General features: G+C 39.0%; 1 protein-coding gene across 1 annotated transcript in view; it reads left to right on the forward strand.

The window, feature by feature from the left end:
• CPQ (carboxypeptidase Q) overlaps window positions 1-10,474 on the forward strand; it is a 520,356-nt gene extending 509,882 nt beyond the window's left edge. Inside the window, exon 8 of the mRNA XM_060115780.1 lies at window positions 9,760-10,474. Coding sequence (XP_059971763.1) covers window positions 9,760-9,923 — 164 coding nt within the window. The 3' untranslated portion in view covers window positions 9,924-10,474. The remainder of the gene's footprint in view (window positions 1-9,759) is intronic.
• The last annotated feature ends 11,336 nt before the right edge of the window (window positions 10,475-21,810 follow it).

Here is a 21,810-nt window from a genome sequence, read left to right on the forward strand (position 1 = left end):
TAGTTCTCCCCAAATTGATACGTAGATTAACACAATTCCCATCAAAATCCAAAAATATTTTTCATACAATTTAAAAATGATCCTAAACTTTATCTGAAAGAGCAAACAGTCAAGAATAGTAAGATATTCCCGAAGGAGAAGAAAGAGAAAGTGAGGGAACTTGCCCTGCCAGATAACAAGAATTAGAATGCAATGGTAGTTAAGATACTGTGATATTGTTTTGGGAATAGACAAACAGACCACTGGAACAGAATTAGAAAGCCCCCAAACAAAGCAACAAGGAAATGTGATATATGCCAAAATTGATACTGCAGACCAGTGGGGAAAGAGGATGTATTAGTGAAATTTTGCTGGAACAACTAAAAATAAAAATAGAAGCCTACCCTACACCAAAATGAATTCCAATTCTAAGTGAATAAAGAACTTAAAAATGAAAAGCAAAACTTTAAAAGTTTTAAAATAGGACCCCAGAGACTATTTTTGTGATATAAGGGTAGGGAGAATTTCTTAAACAAGATATAAAAAATAAAAATCATAAAGGAAAGGATTCATAAATTCAACTATATTAAAAGTAAGAACATCTATTCATCTAAATGCATGATAAACAGAGTGAAAAGAGCCACAAACTGGGAAGTGATTTATAGAAACCAACCACCAACAAAAGATTAGTATCTAAAATATATCAAAAATGCCTACAAATCAATAAGAAAAGACAAACAAATCAATTCAAAAATGGGCAAGGGGCATGAACAGGCATTTTCCAAAAGAGAAAACATAAACGACAAAAAATGCATATGTGAAAACATGCTCAGTCTCATTAATAATTAAAAAAATTAAAACCTTATGAGGTAACATTTCACACCTAGCAGATGAGCAAAACTTAGCCTGACAACACCAAGTGCTAGAGAGGATGTGAAGCAAGAGAAAGACTCATATATTGATAATGGGAGGATAAACTGAAAAGGAAAACATCTTGGAAGTGCATGATGAAATTAAACACACATGTGGCTCTATAGCCCAGCAATTCCACTCCTACATTTAGACCCTAGAGAGTGTTGATTATATTTATTTGGTAAAACTATAAAGAAAAGCAATGGGGAGCGCAGGGAGAGGACTGGGGCTGGCGGCAGGAAGAGAGCCTGAAGGGGTTAGTGCACCACGGCTAGCCCGGAGGGAGTCCGGGGAAAGGGTCTGGAGCTGCCGAAGAGGCAAGAGACTTTTTTCCCTTTTGTTTCCTGGTGCGCGAGGAGAGGGCATTAAGAGGGCTGCTTGGGGAAGCGCCAGAGACAGGCGCGAGCCGCGGGTAAGGCGCGGACTTCGGAGACGGGCGTGGGACGCTGGGGCTGCTGCCGCCGCCACCGCCGCTGCCGCGGGGCCTGTGTGCAACCGCGGGTCACTGTCCGCCCCGCCTTCCGGGGGGCCTGTGCACCCCGCCACTGCCGGGGTCCCGGGACCCGGGGACGGCTTTCCCGGGAAAGGCTTTCCCGGGAAAGCGCACGGAGCACCACGGGCTGCTGCAACGTCACGCCGGCCTCTGCCGCCGCAGGCCCGCCCCACACTGCGCGCCCCTCCCTCCCCTCTGCCTGAGTGAGCCAGAGCCCCCGAATCAGCGGCTCCTTTAAACCCGTCCTGTCTGAGCGAAGAACGGACGCCCTCCGGCGACCTACGCGCAGAGGCGGGGCCAGGTCCAACGCTGAGACCCGGGAGCTGTGAGAGCAGAGACAGGGAAATCTCTCTGTGCAGCCTCGGAGGCAGCGGATTAAAGCTCCACGGTCCATTTGATGTGCCCTGCGTCTGTGGAGTGCATGAATGGACAGCGAATCATCCCAAGTTGAGGAAGTGGACTTTGAGGACAAGATTTAAGACTTTCCCCCTTTTCCTCTTTTTACAACGAATTATCCCAAATTAAGGAGGTGGACTTAGAGAGCAAGATTTCACACTTCTCGCCCTTTTCCTCTTTTTACAACGAATTATCCCAAATTGAGGAGGTGGACTTGGAGAGCAAGATTTTTGATTTTTCCCCCTGCTCTCTTTTTGTGAATGTGTATGTGTAATCTTCTGTGTAAGATTCTCTCTGTATAGCTTTGCTTCCACCATATGTCCCAGGGTTCTATTGGTCCGTTTTTTTTTTCAATAATTACTTTTTAATTTTAATAACACTACTATATTTCATACTTTATTCTATTTTACTTTACCTGCTCTTTCTTTTTTTTCCTACCTTCCCTTCCTCCCTCCCTCCCTCCCTCCGCTCCTCCTTTCCTTCTTTCTTTTTCTTTCCTCCCTCCCTCCCTCCCACCCTTCTTCTTTCCACTTTCTTTTTCGTTCCTTCCTCCTTCCCTCCTGTCTTTCTTTCTTTCTTTCCTTCCTCCCTCCCTTCCTTCTTCCATTCACTCTTCCTTTTGCTTTCATTCCTCCCTCCCTCCCTCCTTTCTTTCCTTGTCTCTTTCCATTCTTCCTCCCTCCCTCCTTTTTTTCTTTCTTTCTTCCTTCCTTCCTTCCTTTCTTCCTTTCTTTCCCTCTCTCTTTCTTTCTTCTACTAATTCTTTCTTTCTGCTTTTTCTCCCTGTTATTCTGAGTCGGTTGGATGAAAGGCTCTTGGTGCTGCAGCCAGGAGTCAGTGCTGTGCCTCTGAAGTGGGAGAGCCAACTTCAGGACACGGGTCCACAAGAGACCTCCCAGCTCCACATAATATCAAGCAGCGAAAATCTCCCAAAGATCTCCATCTCAACACCAGCACCCAGCTTCAGTCAACGACCAGCAAGCTACAGTGCTGGTCACCCTATGCCAAGCAACTAGCAAGGCAGGAACACAACCCCACCCATTAGCAGAGAGGCTACCTAAAAACATAATAAGGCCATAGGCACCACAAAACACACCACCAGACGTGGACCTGTCCACCAGAAAGACAAGATCGAGCCTCAACCACCAAAACACAGGCATTAGTCCCCCCCACCAGGAAGCCTACACAACCTACTGAAACAACCTTAGCCACTGGGGACAGACACCAAAAACAACGGGAACTACGAATCTGCAGCCTGCAAAAAGGAGACCCCAAACACAGTAACATAAGCAAAATGAGAAGACAGAAAAACACACAGCAGGTGAAGGAGCAAGATAAAAACCTACCAGACCTAACAAATGAAGAGGTAATAGGCAGTCTACCTGAAAAAGAATTCAGAATAATGATAGTAAAGCTGATCCAAGATTCTATTTCCCAGATCCAAAATCTTGGAAATAGAATAGACAAAATGCAAGAAACAGTTAACAAGGACCTAGAAGAACTAAAGATGAATCAAGCATCGATCAAAAACACAATAAATGAAATGAAAAATACTCTAGATGGGATCAATAGCAGAATAACTGAGGCAGAAGAACGGATAAGTGAGGTGGAAGATAAAATAGTGGAAATAACTGATGCAGAGCAAAATAAAGAAAAAAGAATGAAAAGAACAGAGGACAGTCTCGGAGACCTCTGGGACAACATTAAATGCACCAACATTCGAATTATAGGGGTTCCAGAAGCAGAAGAGAAAAAGAAAGGGACTGAGAAAATATTCAAAGAGATTATAGTTGAAAACTTCCCTAATATGGGAAAGGAAATAGTTAATCAAGTCCAGGAGGCACAGAGAGTCCCATACAGAATAAATCCAAGGAGAAATACGCCAAGACACATATTAATCAAACTGTCAAAAATTAAACACAAAGAAATCATATTAAAAGCAGCAAGGGAAAAACAACAAATAACAAACAAGGGAATCCCCATCAGGATAACAGCTGATCTCTCAGCAGAAACTCTACAAGCCAGAAGGGAGTGGCAGGACATACTTAAAGTGATGAAGGAGAAAAACCTGCAACCAAGATTACTCTACCCAGCAAGGATCTCATTCAGATTTGATGGAGAAATTAAAACCTTTACAGACAAGCAAAAGCTGAGAGAGTTCAGCACCACCAAACCAGCTTTACAACAAATGCTAAAGGAACTTCTCTAGGCAAGAAACACAGCAGAAGGAATATACCTACAATAAGGAACCCAAAGCAATTAAGGAAATGGGAATAGGAACATACATATCAATAATTACCTTAAATGTAAATGGACTAAATGCTCCCACCAAAAGACACAGAGTGGCTGAATGGATACAAAAACAAGACCCATATATATGCTGTCTACAAGAGACCCACTTCAGACCTAGAGACACATACAGATTGAAAGTAAGGGGATGGAAAAAGGTATTCCATGCAAATGGAAATCAAAAGAAAGCTGGAGTAGCAATTCTTATATCAGACAAAATAGACTTTAAAATAAAGACTATTAGAAGAGACAAAGAAGGACACTACATAACGATAAAGGGATCGATCCAAGAAGAATATATAACAATTGTAAATATTTATGCACCAAACATAGGAGCACCTCAATACATAAGGCAAATACTAACAGCCATAAAAGGGGAAATCAACAGTAACACAATCATAGTAGGGGACTTTAACACCCCACTTTCACCAATGGACAGATCATCCAAAATGAAAATAAAGAAGGAAACACAAGCTTTAAATGATACATTAAACAAGATGGACTTAGTTGATATTTATAGGACATTCCATCCAAAAACAACAGAATACACATTTTCTCAAGTGCTCATGGAGCATTCTCCAGGATAGATCATATCTTGGGTCACAAATCAAGCCTTGGTAAATTTAAGAAAATTGAAATTGTATCAAGTATCTTTTCCGACCACAATGCTATGAGACTAGACATCAATTACAGGAAAAGATCTGTAAAAAATACAAACACATGGAGGCTAAACAATACACTACTCAATAACGAAGTGATCACTGAAGAAATCAAAGAGGAAATTAAAAAATACCTAGAAACAAGTGACAATGGAGACACGACGACCCAAAACATATGGGACGCAGCAAAAGCAGTTCTAAGGGGGAAGTTTATAGCAATACAATCCCACCTTAAGAAACAGGAAACATTTCGAATAAACCACCTGACCCTGCACCTAAAGCCATTAGAGAAAGAAGAACAAAAAACCCCCAAAGTTAGCAGAAGGAAAGAAATCATAAAGATCAGATCAGAAATAAATGAAAAAGAAATGAAGGAAACGATAGCAAAGATCAACCAAACTAAAAGCTGGTTCTTTGAGAAGATAAACAAAATAGACAAACCATTAGCCAGACTCATCAAGAAAAGAAGGGAGAAGACTCAAATCAATAGAATTAGAAATAAAAAAGGAGAAGTAACAACTGACACTGCAGAAATACAAAAGATCATGAGAGATTACTATAAGCAACTCTATGCCAATAAAATGGACAACCTGGAAGAAATGGACAAATTCTTAGAAATGCACAACCTGCCAAGACTGACTCAGGAAGAAATAGAAAATATGAATAGACCAATCACAAGCACTGAAATTGAAACTGTGATTAAAAATCTTCCAACAAACAAAAGTCCAGGACCAGATGGCTTCACAGGCGAATTCTATCAAACATTTAGAGAAGAGCTAACACCCATCCTTCTCAAACTCTTCCAAACAATATCAGAGGAAGGAACACTCCCAAACTCATTCTACGAGGTCACCATCACCTTGATACCAAAACCAGGCAAGGATGTCACAAAGAAAGAAAACTACAGGCCAATATCACTGATGAACATAGATGCAAAAATCCTCAACAAAATAGTAGCAAACAGAATCCAACAGCACATTAAAAGGATCATACACCATGATCAAGTGGGGTTTATTCCAGGAATGCAAGGATTCTTCAATATACGCAAATCAATCAATGTGATACACCATATTAACAAGTTGAAGGAGAAAAACCATATGATCATCTCAATAGATGCAGAGAAAGCTTTCGACAAAATTCAACACCCATTTATGATAAAAACCCTGCAGAAAGTAGGCATAGAGGGAACTTTCCTCAACATAATAAAGGCCATATATGACAAACCCACAGCCAACATTGTCCTCAATGGTGAAAAACTGAAACCATTTCCACTAAGATCAGGAACAAGACAAGGCTGCCCACTCTCATCACTCTTATTCAACCTAGTTTTGGAAGTTTTAGCCACAGCAATCAGAGAAGAAAAGGAAATAAAAGGAATCCAAATTGGAAAAGAAGAAGTAAAGCTGTCACTGTTTGCAGATGACATGATACTATACATAGAGAATCCTAAAGATGCTACCGAAAAACTACTAGAGCTAATCAATGAATTTGGTAAAGTAGCAGGATACAAAATTAATGCACAGAAATCTCTGGCATTCCTGTACACTCATGATGAAAAATCTGAAAATGAAATCAAGAAAACACTCCCATTTATCATTGCAACAAAAAGAATAAAATATCTAGGAATAAACCTACCTAAGGAGACAAAAGACCTGTATGCAGAAAATTATAAGACACTGATGAAAGAAATTAAAGATGACACAAATAGATGGAGAGATATACCATGCTCCTGGATTGGAAGAATCAATATTGTGAAAATGACTCTACTACCCAAAGCAATCTACAGATTCAATGCAATCCCTATCAAACTACCACTGGCATTTTTCACAGAACTAGAACAAAAAATTTCAAAATTTGTTTAGAAAAACAAAAGACCCCGAATAGCCAAAGCAATCTTGAGAACGAAAAACAGAGCTGGAGGAATCAGGCTCCCTGACTTCAGACTATACTACAAAGCTACAGTAATTAAGAGAGTGTGGTACTGGCATAAAAACAGAAAGATAGATCAGTGGATCAGGATAGAAAGCCCAGAGATAAACCCATGGACATATGGCCAACTTATCTTTGATAAAGGAGGCAGGAATGTACAGTGGAGAAAGGACAGCCTCTTCAATAAGTGGTGCTGGGAAAACTGGACAGGGACATGTAAAAGCTTGAGATTAGATCATTCCCTAACACCATACACAAAAATAAGCTCAAAATGGATTAAAGACCTAAATGTAAGGCCAGAAACTATCAAACTCTTAGAGGAAAACATAGGTAGAACACTCTATGACATAAATCACAGCAAGATCCTTTTGGACCCACCTCCTAGAGAAATGGAAATAAAAACAAAGATAAACACATGGGACCTAATGAAACTTCAAAGCTTTTGCACAGCAAAGGAAACCATAAACAAGACCAAAAGGAACCCTCAGAACGGAAGAAAATATTTGCAAATGAAGCAACTGACAAAGGATTAATCTCCAAAATTTATAAGCAGCTCATGCATCTCAACAGCAAAAAAACAAACAACCCAATCCAAAAATGGGCAGAAGACATAAATAGGCATTTCTCCAAAGAAGATATACAGACTGCCAACAAACACGTGAAAGAATGCTCAACATCATTAATCATTAGAGAAATGCAAATCAAAACTACAATGAGATATCATCTCACACCAGTCAGAATGGCCATCATCAAGAAATCTAGAAACAATAAATGCTGGAGAGGGTGTGGAGAAAAGGGAACACTCTTGCACTGCTGGTGGGAATGTGAATTGGTACAGCCACTATGGAGAACAATATGGAGGTTCCTTAAAAAACTAAAAATAGGGCCTCCCTGGTGGCGCAAGTGGTTGAGAGTCCGCCTGCCGATGCAGGGGATACGGGTTCGTGCCCCGGTCTGGGAGGATCCCATATGCCGCGGAGCGGCTGGGCCTGTGAGCCATGGCTGCTGAGCCTGCGCGTCCGGAGCCTGCGCGTCCGGAGCCTGTGCTCCGCAACGGGGGAGGCCACAACAGTGAGAGGCCCGCATACCGCAAAAAAAAAAAAAAAAAAAAAAAAACAACTAAAAATAGAACTACCATATGACCCAGCAATCCCACTACTAGGCATATACCCTGAGAAAACCATAATTCAAAAAGAGACATGTACCAAAATGTTCATTGCAGCTCTATTCACAATAGCCCGGAGTTGGAAACAACCTAAGTGTCCATCATCGGATGAATGGATAAAGAAGATGTGGCACATATATACAATGGAATATTACTCAGCCATAAAAAGAAACGAAACTGAGCCATTTGTAATGAGGGGGATAGACCTAGAGTCTGTCATACAGAGTGAAGTAAGTCAGAAAGAGAAAGACAAATACCGTATGCTAACACATTTATATGGAATTAAAAAAAAATGTCATGAAGAACCTAGGGGTAAAACGGGAATAAAGACACAGACCTACTTGAGAATGGACTTGAGGATATGGGGAGAGGGAAGGGTAAGCTGTGACAAAGCGAAAGAGAGGCATGGACATATATACACTACCAAACGTAGGGTAGATAGATAGTGGGAAGCAGCCGCAGAGCACAGGGAGATCAGCTCGGTGCTTTGTGACCGCCTGGAGGGGTGGGATGGGGAGGGTGGGAGGGAGGGAGATGCATGAGGGAAGGGATGTGGGAACAGATGTATATGTATGACTGATTCACTTTGTTATAAAGCAGAAACTAATAAAATATATATATATATAAATAAAAGAAAATGAAAAAAGGAAAAAAAAAAAAAGAAAAGCAATGAGTGGTTAATACCCAAGCAGAACAGGATAGTGGGCCCCTCCCTCCTCTGGAGGGAGGAAAGGATCCATGGGGTGGGGTGGGTGGGAGGGAGCTCATAAATGGGCTTCAAAGGTACTGGTGATATTCTTGCACTGAATCGTGGACATTCATGAACTCTTATCTTGTCACCATTTATAATATACATTATTTTCCCTACAATCTTATGTATGTATGATACTATATTTCATAATAAAATGGTAAGTAAATAAATAAATTAGTCCAGAGGCTAAGGAACTGCAGTTGCAACCCACAGAATGGGCCAAGTAGGTTCTAAAGGATGACTAGGAGGTATGAAGATAACTCAAGGCTCTGATCCATGGCTGAAACTAGAGAAAAGCTTCACTAGAGTGACAAGAAGGCTTTTAAGTGGGGCGGAGACTCCTGCTGGTGCCCTTGGAAGTTGCTGGGAAATTTTATTGGAAGCAAATGAATGATTTGAGAAGCAAAACTTGAGCAGAAGAGTACTGACTTTCTTTTGTATCCAGGGAGGTAAAAAATTTGCACTCTGCTAATACGAAAAAATAATGTTTCTTTATAAATAAAGAGGGTATTGTATCACTTGCTTTTCTAATAAAGTTTATTTTCCTTTGGGTAGCAGGAAGTCCAGAAGAAGGCAGTGTAGAGCTTATTCAATGGGCTTGCAATATTTTCTAAATCCAGGCTCCTTCTGTCTTTCCACTCTGCCATTTTTAGTGTGTGGGCTTTTTGCCCCCTGCAGTTCCAAACTTCTCATCTAATTCGGCATGAGGGCATTTTACTGACTCTTGTCAGCCAAGTAAAGGCTTTCCTAGAACTCACCCACCGCCTGCCACTTCATATCCTAGTAGTCAGAACAGTGTCACATGGCCATTTCTTGATGCAAGAGAGGCTGGGAACATCATTATTTTGCCATCGCAGCCTGTATAATAGGAGCAGGGAAGGGGGCAGCGGTTTCTGAGCCGCTATTGAGCAATGCCTGTCAAAATACTTAACTAAGGGCTTCCCTGGTGGCGCAGTGGTTGAGAGTCCGCCTGCCGATGCAGGGGACACGGGTCCGTGCCCCGGTCCGGGAAGATCCCACATGCCGCGGAGCGGCTGGGCCCGTGAGCCGTGGCCGCTGAGCCTGCGCATCCGGAGCCTGTGGTCTGCAACGGGTGAGGCCACAACAGTGAGAGACCCGTGTACCACAAAAAAACAAAACAAAACAAAAAAAACTTCACTAAGAATTCTTCCTCTTTTTTCCCCAGGAGCCAGTCTACTTGATGACCTATATAAATATTTCTCCTTCCATCACTCCCATGGAGACACCATGACTGTCATGGATCCAAAGCAGATGAATGTTGCCGCTGCTGTTTGGGCTGTTGTCTCTTATGTCATTGCAGACGTGGAAGAAATGCTGCCCAGGTCTTAGCAAGAGCAAGAGAGAAGCCACTTTTGTCCTTTCTGGCCAGGAATCCTGGGTCTGCAGCTTCAAGAAGCCCTGCTTCACCTAACAATTTTATGTGATCATTTACAAAGCACAGCACTTTTTCATACTTTCAGATATCATCTTTCTTGATACTTTCCAAATTCTCTGTTCCTAGTGTAAGGAATAAGCCCCACCCCCACAAAGAATCAGCCAATGGAAGAGATCACAGTGGGGGAATTTCTTCACACCACATATTAAAAATACTGTTTCTACTTTGAAAGTAAATACTGGATAAAGCTTTGGAAGACCTCTGGCTTTTATGCGTGTATTGCCGAACATTAAGTACAGTGACCACTATTTCGTTAAGTTCCTCATTGAAGGAGCAGAGCAGTACACGACTGTAGTACAGTCGTAGGTGGATGTACGGAGGCATCTGGCTTTCTAATGGGTACATTTTTATATTATTAGAATGTTTTAAGGAGGTTAAATTTTTTTTAATTCACACAAAAAAAGTCACCATTTGGGGAAAAAATCAAGTATGTAAAATCCAGTTGCCTCATTAAAGATCTATCACCAAACAAATGATAATACTATTTTACATTTATGTTTTATATATTTCACATAATATATCTATGAAGTTGGGGCTTATTCACATTTTGCTGATAACAAGTTTGAGGCTCAGAGAAGCTAAATCATAGTCACAGAGCAAAACACTGATCCCCTTCTACTCTGGGAATAATCTCTACTATTCTTCCACACACAATGTCCAGTATTCAATTTAAAAAATTACAAGACACACCCAAAAATGCAAGAAAGACTCATTGTCAAGAGTTAAAGCAATTAAGAAAACCAGACAAAAGAGATAACTCAGATGTTGGAATATCAGAGAGGAACTTTAACATAACTGTGATTAATAGGTTAAATTCTAGTGGGAAAATGGGTCTATATACAAGAACAGGAGAATTTCAACAGAAAGATGAAAACTATAAAATGGAATCAAATGCAAATACTAAAATAAAAAATACAACATCAGAGATGGAGAATTTCCTTGCTGAGCTCATCAGCAGACTGGATAAAACTGAGGGAAGAATCAACAAACTTTAAAACAGATCAATAAAAATTATCCAAACTAAAGCACTGAGAAAGAAAAGTGAAGAAAAACAAACACCAGAATGGATCATTAGACTGTGATCTAATATATATGTGGCCTAATATACATGTAACTGAATTCTTAGAAGGAGAAGACAAAGTATCCATTTTATTAATGGTAATGATTAAAAAGGCCTTTCATTTCTGGCAAGGTTCCCGACTGGTACACTGACTGACACACTGAAAACTAAAGATGTTGGAAAACATCTGAGAAACACTTTCTTAAATATATGAATTAACTGATTAAAAGGTAAAGAATATTAGACAAAAAACTAAGTGGAGGCATGAACCAAGTTGGTATATAGCACATTAAACCAGCTTTTCTTTTTGAGAAAATATGCAGAATGTGGTGAACTTAAATTTCTATTTTCACAGCTTTAAGTGGCTCAGGGGACTATAGACAAATCCCATATTAGGGATACTAGAGAACCCCAATGAAATTGGAACCCCAAAGGATTATACCTCAATACAATGGTGAACTAAAAATAACTCTGAGGACCATAAGGAAAATTACTGTTATTAAGTAATTGCTGAATGGAGGGTCCAGAGAAATTCCCACAGATAAAGTTACACAGTCAAGAAAATAAAAAACAGAAACAGGAATCAGAGCATTCTGAGCAACAGCAGTCCAAAATAGAAAACAGCAGAATTAATTCACAATATCCTCTGATATTGCAATTTTTAAATCAAGAATTTTCTAATCTATGCCTATTATGTTTTGAGGAAGTAAAAGAAGGGATTAAAAACAGAATAGAGAGTAAAGGACTATAAAAAGTGACCAAGCATATTGTTTAAAAAAAATAGAACTTCTAGAAATGTAAATGGAATTTGAAAATTATAGGACCAGCTTAACTGCAGATAAGAGAATTCATGAACTAAAAAAAATAGTGAAGAAATTAATAAGAATTTAGCACAAAAAGAAAAAGATGGAAAATATGGATGAGGTTAAAAAATGTGAAAGATAGAGTTATATGTTTAATCAGGGTTCCAGAAAAGAAGAAATAAGACAAAGAATTATCTGAATAAATAATAAATGAAAATTTTCCAGAAATAATGAAATATACCAATCCACAGAATCAAGAAACCCAATTAATCCCAAACAGAATAAATGAGAGGAAATCTGCACTGACATGTTATAGAGAAACTACAGACCACAAAAGACGTAGAAAAAGAGTCATGTAAAATCCCAAATCCATTTATGATAAAACTAAAGAGGACATCCTTAACCTGATGAAAACCTCCTACCCCAAAAAAAGTTTAAAATATCACAATTACAATGAAATACCAAAAACTTTTCCTTTAAGATAAGGAAAAAGATATGGGTGCTCACTAGAGCTACCTCTAGTCAATGGTATCTTAGATGTTCTGGCCACTACAGAAAGGCAGGGGGGACAAAGTCTAAGCAATGGAAATGAAGAAAGAAAACTTTTTATTTGTAGATAAATATAATTGTCTTGTAGAAAATTCAAAAGAACCTACAAAAAAATGAAAATTAAAAACAAAGTTTAGGAGGTTTGGAGAGAAGAATCAACAAATATAATGAGAAGCACTTCTATACATATACTTAGAAAATGCAACCATAAATATGTTACTTACATTAACATCTAATAATATAAAATATCTAGAAACAAATTTTACCAAAAAAGATGTGTAAGATTCTTTTAGGGAGAAAATGATAAAACTTCACTGAAGTATATTAAGGTAGAACTAAATAATTGGATAAATATGCCATGTTTAAGTTTGGAAGACTCAATAGTAAAGATGTCCATTCTCCCCAAATTTATCTGTAGAATCAATACAATCTCAATGAAAAATTCACATTGGGATTTTTTGGATTTGAGTTCTTAATTTTAGTTTATTGTTTGGTTGCTTGGTTTAATGTACCAAGCTGATTTTAAAAGGTAATTAGATGACAAAGGACTAACAGTAGCCAGCGTTCCTGAAAAAGAAAAAGTAGGGGATTATAGTAGCCATTAATGTGATTGCCAAATATTTTTGATTTTCGTTCTAGGCAAGATTGTACTTTCCTGATCCCTTGTAATTTGGTATTACCATGTGCTTTTGACAAAGAAATAGGAGCAGAAGTGTTTACCTCTGGGTGGCAATTTTAAGACCCAGTGCATGATTTTGCCGTCCTCTCTCTTCCCCATCATGGCAAAAGACAGTGTTGCAGAGAGTGCGTGCTCCAGGAATCCCCCTCCAGAGTGATGACCAGGCACAACCCAGCTTCTGGTCTACCCGTAATGAACATGAAGCATGAACAAGAAATGAGTCTTTATCATAGTAAGACACTGATAATCTGTGGGACTTTGTTACCACAGCTTACTCTGACTGATTTTTTTTTTTATCTTACCTTGCTAGATATCAAGACTTCTTATCAGGCTGTAGTATTTCAGATGGCATGGCATTAGCACAACGGTAGATAAACAGACCAATGAAACAGAATAGAGAGTCCAGATCCAGAATCACACATTCATGAAGACTTGATTTATGGCCAGGTTGGTACAGAAGATCAGCAAAAAATAAAACATAGACTTCTCAATAAATAGTAGAACAATTGTCTCTAAGTGAACAATTGACTCTAAGTAAACAAATTCGACTCTCACTTCATATCTCTTATGTAGCGCCCTGTTGAGAATAGATTGAAAACAAATGATTGAATCGCTTGACTAGTTTAAGGGCACAGTCCCCTGAAACACATCTGAAAGCACCGAGAACAGTGCACAGTACATAGTAACTTCACAATAAATGTCCTCTGATTGGGGAATGTCAGCTCCTTTAATCTTGTGGCAAGTCCATTTCTCAGTTTCCATTCCTCAGTCCTTCTCTTCTTTGAGGTAATGATAGGAACAGGATAAAAATTCCTAACATGGAGTCCTATCAAGAGAGAGCTAAACTGAATACCAGCAGGAAAGTCCTGGAATTCTCTCAAGCAAGGGAATAAGCTTAAGCAGGAAACATGGGAAGCTGCCAAAGAAGGAGGTCTTCACAGTTGTGCTTTAGGTGGTCCCATTTGTATTCCATCTTCACAAAAGGAGACAGAAGCCATAAATGGAGACTTGGACTGCAAGTAACCCACATGGTTGTCAGTTCCTACTACAGTGGCCATGCAGAGACACAGGAAGTTAGATCTTCTGACTGAGTTATGTTGGTCATGCAGTTTACGAGATGATGTCTTCCACCTCGATCCAAAATCCAGTCACTCTCAGGTTCATTCTGGACTGTATAAATATATATAAATAAATACCTATAAAATCATTTATGTAAACTCATAGGCTGCTGGTTGCCTTCTTGTTGCTCCCTAAAATGGAGCAACACTTTATGTCCTATTGGACCAATTTCTTCCATTCCCTTCAAGATCAGCAGAGAGGGACTTCTCAGTAGCAACACAGCTACACTCATGGTCCACCTCCCTTTGACTTGGAGCTGCTGTGCCTTTGGCTTGTCACCCTGAGCAGCATCTTTAGATCACCCTCACAGGTGGCGGAGCTCAGGTATATGTCCCGTTTTGTATTCTCCACTTGTTGCCACCACCATCCTCCCCACTCACTCCAGAATTTTAAAGTTCAGAGCCACTTTGAAAGAGAAGAACCATCACAAAGTGATACTGTAGCCTCTAGTTCCCACCAGCTGGCGAGACTCTACCTCCCCCCACCAACTGCCTTCTGAGTCACCGTACCCACCCAGCCCCTCCAGGAAACGGGGCCCTTTGTTCCCCCTCCACTTTCTGCATGGGGTGTGGGCTTGTACCTTCCTCACCTATATCTTAGAACTGTCTCTGAGGAAGTGATTTTATTCCATCTCTTTGCCTTTCCCCATAAAGTTATCCCTGAAAAATATTAGGGACAATAATAATAAAAATATTATTATTTCCCTGAAAAAATAATAATTGCATATGGCCAGATGAAAGCATGTCCTCCCAGGGGCCTCTACTGCTGCCTTACTGGAGGAGAATGGCGGGACTGGGTTGCGGGACTGTGAATGTGTGAGGCTGGGGAGTGTGTTGGTTGGTGGATGATCAGTAGCATTGATAGCATAGGAGCTACGGAGAACCACATGGAGGTGGGAAAATAGAGGGGGGAGGAAGAATTATGAAGAAAGAGAGGGGTCTGTAGAGTGTTTTCTCAGGATAACTCCACTCGCACATCATAATTGCTTAGGTCTCCCAGGCAGCCGTGGAGCCTGGAACGTGCCCTTGAATCACTACAGCTATAGGCACTTTCAAGTACAATTCTCTTCTTTTCCATAAGTTGTAAAAGGCACTGTTCCTCTGCTAAGAAACCGTGTCTCATTTGAGTGGTGGCCTAGTTCCTGTGCACGCAGCAGCTTTCCAATTTGACTTTAGGGTCAAGCAGCTTTTCTGATTCATTTGGCTGAGTAGACTTAAGTGAAGATCAAGAAGAGAAACCCATTTAAATATTGTACAATGTGAAAAAGGTGAATTCTGTAACAGAAAAAGGAGGGGATTAGAGGGAAAAGAGGTCAATTGCTGATTTTTCCCTTGACATTGTTAAGATGTGGTTTTGAGGGTTCTGGTGTGTCTGAATGATTTGGAGTTGAAGTTCCCAGAGTGTTCCAACTTCCTCACAATAATTACGCTACTGACACCAAGAGTGTTTTGAAAATCTTCATGTGTCTGCACTGCATACATTTCATTGCCACGCAGTCCTATTTGCTCAGTGTGCTCCCCTCATAATAATTTGAGATGCTTCCCACTTACCTTGAGTAAATATCAAACAGATCTTGATATCTATATCTGTCTCATGAAATATACATCCTCTCTAACTGTGCCCAAATGATTAATTTACTGCTATGTGATGATTAGCGTAAAAATCTCAGCACAACACGAGATAGAAATGTTATCAGCTAATTGCCATTTGAAGTGAAGAATGTTTTTGCATAGAAATTAATGATGCATGCTTACTTCTCAATTCTCTGTTAAACCAGAAAACCCAAGACTGTTTTTGAAGCAGAAAGGAATTACCTTTGAAGTTGTTTTTTTTTTCTTTCCTCTCCCTTAGATGATCCACAGTTCAGCAAAGGAATGGTGGAAAGCAATGGTTAGCGGAGTTTTGTACGCAAAACTCAGCTTTCACCAAATCAGGTCTTCCAACCAATCAGTTACACAATTTCAGGCAAAGACCTTTTCCCTGGATGTTAGAGCCTCTCTGTGGCCCTGAAACTTGACAGAGAAACACTCATATATGTGCAGCATATCCTAAGCATGCTCAAGTCCTTTGGAGAATCTGTTCTTATTATCATTGGTGGTCATTCCAGTTCTGCTCAAGCAGCCGTACAACTATCTATGCGTTTGATGATGCCTCAGAAAGCCTTGTTTTATTTTCTAGATTTAAAGAACATTTAGTTATGCCCTAGATCTTGATGATAAAGTCACACCCTAATCCAATTAGTTCTCTTAATTCTAAGTACCAGCCAGTCTATCCCAGAGATTGTAATGGAACATGAATTTTCCCCAAGCTCTGCCTTGCCATCCAAATCATCATCACCATTATCTAATACCCAGCCTAGGCCAGTTATGCTGCTGGGAACTTTATTGCATTTTCTCATTTAATCCTCACCCAACACAGTGAGGTCAGTCCTATTTTAATCCCCATTTTAGAGATGAGAAAACATGGATATACAGCTCATACATTACTTTTCCAAGATCACGGAGCTGATAAAATGTGGCTGAAATCTAAAAAATTCAAACCCGAATATCCCACTCAGACAAACATAAATCCTCTGGATAGTGACCCCTCTAGCCTTCACTGTGTGGACAGATCCAGTCTAACTGGTTCATTTTCATTTCAAGGAATAGAAAGTGGGGCTTGAACAGTGCCATTCTTTGGCCCAAGAAAGAGGGGCTTTGTGCTTTTAGAAGACCCCACATATCACAAACACACACCAACAACAAATGTATTGAGGGTTATATGGGTGCTTCTGTCACCAGCTATCTGGCACTCAGGGCAGGCACAGCAAGACTCATGAGTCTAAGCATCCACTTTCAGGCGAATGCCATGTTGGCTCCAAAGAAATGCTGCCCTTGGGTCCTGCCTTTGAGAGACAACTGTATCCGAATGTTGTGAACATAGACACTGCCTCAGAACATGAAGATTTGAGGAATAAAAGTTCTCAAGAAGAAAATACAAATTCATTAACTTGTCAAATCTTTCCTCTCAGAGAGCAAGAAGGCAATAGTTATTGCATAATTAGGTATTGTTTCCCAGAAGTGTGGAGCATCCACTTTCTTGATTCTCATCCTGTTCCAATTTGTGGTTCTGAACATACTCATGAATAAACATGGTATTTGCAACAGTTGTACATGGTGGCATATTGCATTATTTAATATTTTCAATATTATTTAATATCTAATATCCGTAACTTAAATTGGCAACTAGATGGATATTTCATGCTAGAATTGCAAATAGTTTTATATTTGTAAAATTAATAATATCCAACAAACATTTTAAAATCTAAGTAGAAAATGTTCACTTTAGAGAGTGGCATGGACATGTATACACCACCAAATGTAAAATAAATAGCTAGTGGGAAGCAGCTGCATAGCACAGGGAGATCAGTTCGGCGCTTTGTGACCACCTAGAAGGGTGGGATAGGGAGGGTGGGAGGGAAACGCCAAAGGGAGGGGATATGGGGATATATGTATATGTATAGCTGATTCACTTTTTTATAAAGCAGAAACTAACACACCATTGTAAAGCAATTATACTCCAATAAAGATATTAAGAAAAAGAAAATGTTCACTTTAAATATTTTGATTTAAAAATGTGATATTTATTCATTATAATTTATATTTCTCTTTTATTTAACACTTATTATTTTTAATTGTGGTAAAATATACAGAACATGAAATCCATCATCTTAATCATTTTGAAATGTACAATTCAGTGGCATTAAGTACATCCACATTTTTTGCACCCATCACCACCATCCATCTTCAGAACTCTTTTCATCTTGTAAAACTAAAACTCTGTACCAATTAACCAATAACACCCCATTACTCTCTGCCTCCAGCCCCTGGCAACCACCTTTCTACTTTCTCTCTCTCTGAATCTGACTACTCTAGGTACCCTATATAAGTGAAATCATATAGTATTTGTCCTGTGACTGGCATTTCACTTGTCCTCAAGTTTCATCCATGTAGTAGGATGTGTCAGAATTTCCTTCCTTTTTAAGGCTGAATAATGTTTCATTGTATTTTATACCACATTGTGTTTATCCATTCATCCATCGATGTTGATCTACTCTTGGTGGATCAACCAGGAGAAAATAATGTGAATAACACTGTTATGAATAATGTGAATAATGCTATTGTGAATAATGCTGTTATGAACATGGGTATACAAATACCTCTTCCAGATCCTGCTTAAATTCAGAAGTGGAACTGCTGGATCATATGGTAGTTCTGTTTTTCATTTTCTGAGGGAACACTATACTGTTTTCTACAGTGGCTACACCATTTTACACTCCCACCAAGAGTGCATAAGCGTTCTGATTTCTCCACGTCCTTACCAACACTTGTGATTTTCCTTTTTCTCCCTGTGATTTTTTTTGGGGGGTGTTGTTTTTTGTGGCCATCCTAATGGGTGTGAGGTGGTACCTTGTGGTTTTGACTTGCATTTCCCTAATGATTAGTGATGTTGAGCATTTTTTCATGTACTTATTGGTCAGTTGTATATCTTTTTTGGGAAAATGTGTACTCAAGTAGACATTTATTCCCCATTTTTTAATCAGGTTGTTTTTTGTTACTGAGTTGTAGGAGTTCTTTATGTATTCTGGATATTAGCCCCTTATCAGAGATGTGATTTGCAAATATTTTCTCTCATTCCATGGGTTACCATTTCACTCTGTTGATTGTATCCTTTGATGCAGAGAATTTTTAAATTTGGGGGTAGTCCTATCTATTTTCACTTTTGTTGCCTGTTCCTTTAGTGTTTTTTCCAGAAAACCACTGCCAAATCCAATGTCATGAAGCTTTTCCCCTACTTTTTTTCCAGAGAGTTTTATAGTTTTAACACTTACATTTAGGCCTTTGATCAATTTTGAGTTAATTTTTATATATGGTATAAGGTAAGCGTCCAACTTCATTGTTTTTCTTCAGTGTGGATATCCAGTTTTTTCAACAACATTTATTGAAAAGGACTGTCTTTTCCCCCATTGAATGGTCTTGGCACACTTCTCAAAAATAATTTGGCCATATAAAATGAAGTGTTCATTTCTAAGTTTTGTATTCTATTCCATTCATCTATATGTCTGTCTTTATTATAGTACCACACTGTTTTGATTTACTGTAACTTTATAATAAGTTTTAAAATAAGTAAGTATAAGACTTCCAACTTTGTTCTTTTTAAAGATTGTTTTGACTATTTGGGGTCCTTTGAGGTTCCATATTTAAAATTCATTAAATATGAATTTTAGGATGTATTTTTTTCTGCAAAAAACCACTATTGGGATTTTGATAAGAATTGCACTGAATCTGTTGATCATTTTGAGTAGTACTGCCATCTTAACAGTATCCACAAATAAGGGCTGCTGACTTAGCTTGGGCTAATATAACTAAATACCATAGACTGGGTAACTTAAACAACAGACGTTTATTTCTCACAGTTCTGGATTTTGGGAAGTCCAGGATCAAGGTGCCATCAGATTCAGTTCTTGGTGAAGGCCCTCTTCCTGGCTGGTATACAGTCACCTTCACCATGCACGCTCACATGGTCTTTCCTTGGTGTGTGCTCATGGAGAGATCTCAAGTCTCTTCCTCTTTTTATAAGGGCACCAGTCTCATCATGAGAGCCTCACCCTCATGTCCTAACCTAACCCTAATTGCTTCCCAAAGGCATCACCTCCAAATACCATCCATTGGAGATTAAGGCTTCAAAGATGGATTTGGGAGGAACACATTCAGTCCATAGCAAATGTCTTTATCTATTTGTGACTTCAATTTCTTTCAGCAGCAATTTGTTGTTTTCAGTGTACAAGTCTTTTACCTCTTTGATTAAACTTATTCTTAAGTATTTCATTCTTTTTGATGCTATTGTAAATGGAATTGTTTTCTTAATTCCCTTTTCGAATGGTTCATTGTTAGTGTATAGAAATGCAGCTGATTTTTCTATGTTGATTTTGTAACCTGCAACTTCACTGAATTCATTTATTAGTTCTAACAGTTTGTGGAATCTTTAGAGATTTTTTACATATAAGATCATGTCGTCTGTCAACAGAGATAATTTTACTTCTTCTCTTCTGATTTAAATGCCTTTTATTTCTTTTTCTTGGCTAGTTGCCCTGGCTTCAGTAGTTAACTTTGAACATTGTAGAAGAAAAATAACTTTTTTGAAAACATATACAAAATGTTTTTAATTGTTTACATTCTCTTTAATTTATGTCTTTATTAAATATATTCAAATTTTCTAGATTTTGAATACAAATTCATTTTATTTTTTAGTCCTTTAGAACATTATTTTCAGTGGAGTACAAATTAAGTGAAAACCTGGATTATAAGAACACAATTCATGATTTTGCTGAATTGAAGACAAGAAAAATAAAGTTTATGGAATACATATGTAATGATTTGCAAATTATGTATGTCTGATCCAATAACAGAACACCCAAGCATGGACAATAATAATTAAATTCAACCATCTCTGATATTTTTCTGACTTTTAGTCATTATGTATGTATATTTTTCAAAACAGGATGCTAGAAAACATTTAGTTTAACAGTTTGTTAATTTTCATTTATACTGTTTAAATATTTAGGCATATCTAAAAGTTTCTCTCTCACAATCAAGAAGCCCAAGAATAGCCAGCCCAGGCTGGTCTGCTGCTGTACACTTTCTTTGCCCAGAGCCCCACAAAAGTTTGATAGGGGCAGACTTGAGTTTGAAAGTGCGAATACAGTAGACTTCTCATCTACGGAAGTTACTCTAATGTGATAACCCCCTCCCCCTCCTGATAACACCACAGCCAGGATGATATTATACATTACAAATCTGATTATGCACTCCCCTGCTTGGAACCCTTTGGTAACTTCTCTTTGCACTTGGGATAAAGTTCACAATATGGAAGCCCTGCATGTTCTAGCCCTGTCTTCCTTCCGCATCTCTGTGTATGTACTACTCTTCCTCTCTTCACTCTGGCCACACTGGCTTTTATTCTAGTACTTCCAACATATCCCCTCCTGCCCCAAGACCTCTGCACGTGCACTTCCTTCTCCCTATGATGTTCTCCTCACCCCTTTCTGGTCTAGTTAACTCCTGCCTGTCCACTGGACTCATCTCTAAGATCCCTTCTTCCAAGAAGCCTCCTTTGAATCTTTGGACTAGATAGATCCCAATAATATCAAAAATAAAAATGATTTTTATGGTCATGTATAAAATTGACTGTTTGCTCTCCAATAGGCAGAGAGGTAAGCATTTCACATGTATGAACTCCTTTTATTCTTCCAAAAGCCCTCCCCTCCATTTTTACAAATAGAGTAGTCAAGACTTAGACAAGTTAAGTCACTTGACCACAGTCACATTATTAATAAGAGGTGAGACAAGATTTTAATCAAGACTGTCCAACCCCAGAGCTTATATATTTAATCTCAGTGCCACAGTGGTTTTCTCTGTAAGGGCCCTCGTTCATGATTTGTCCACTCATTCCACATGTTTATGAGGTTTCTGCCATGTGCCGGGCACTGTGAGACACTGCAGGTAGAGTGGTGAGCAGCAAGACAGATAAGA

Source organism: Mesoplodon densirostris, chromosome 13, assembly GCF_025265405.1.
Source record: "Mesoplodon densirostris isolate mMesDen1 chromosome 13, mMesDen1 primary haplotype, whole genome shotgun sequence".
NCBI lineage: Eukaryota > Metazoa > Chordata > Mammalia > Artiodactyla > Ziphiidae > Mesoplodon > Mesoplodon densirostris.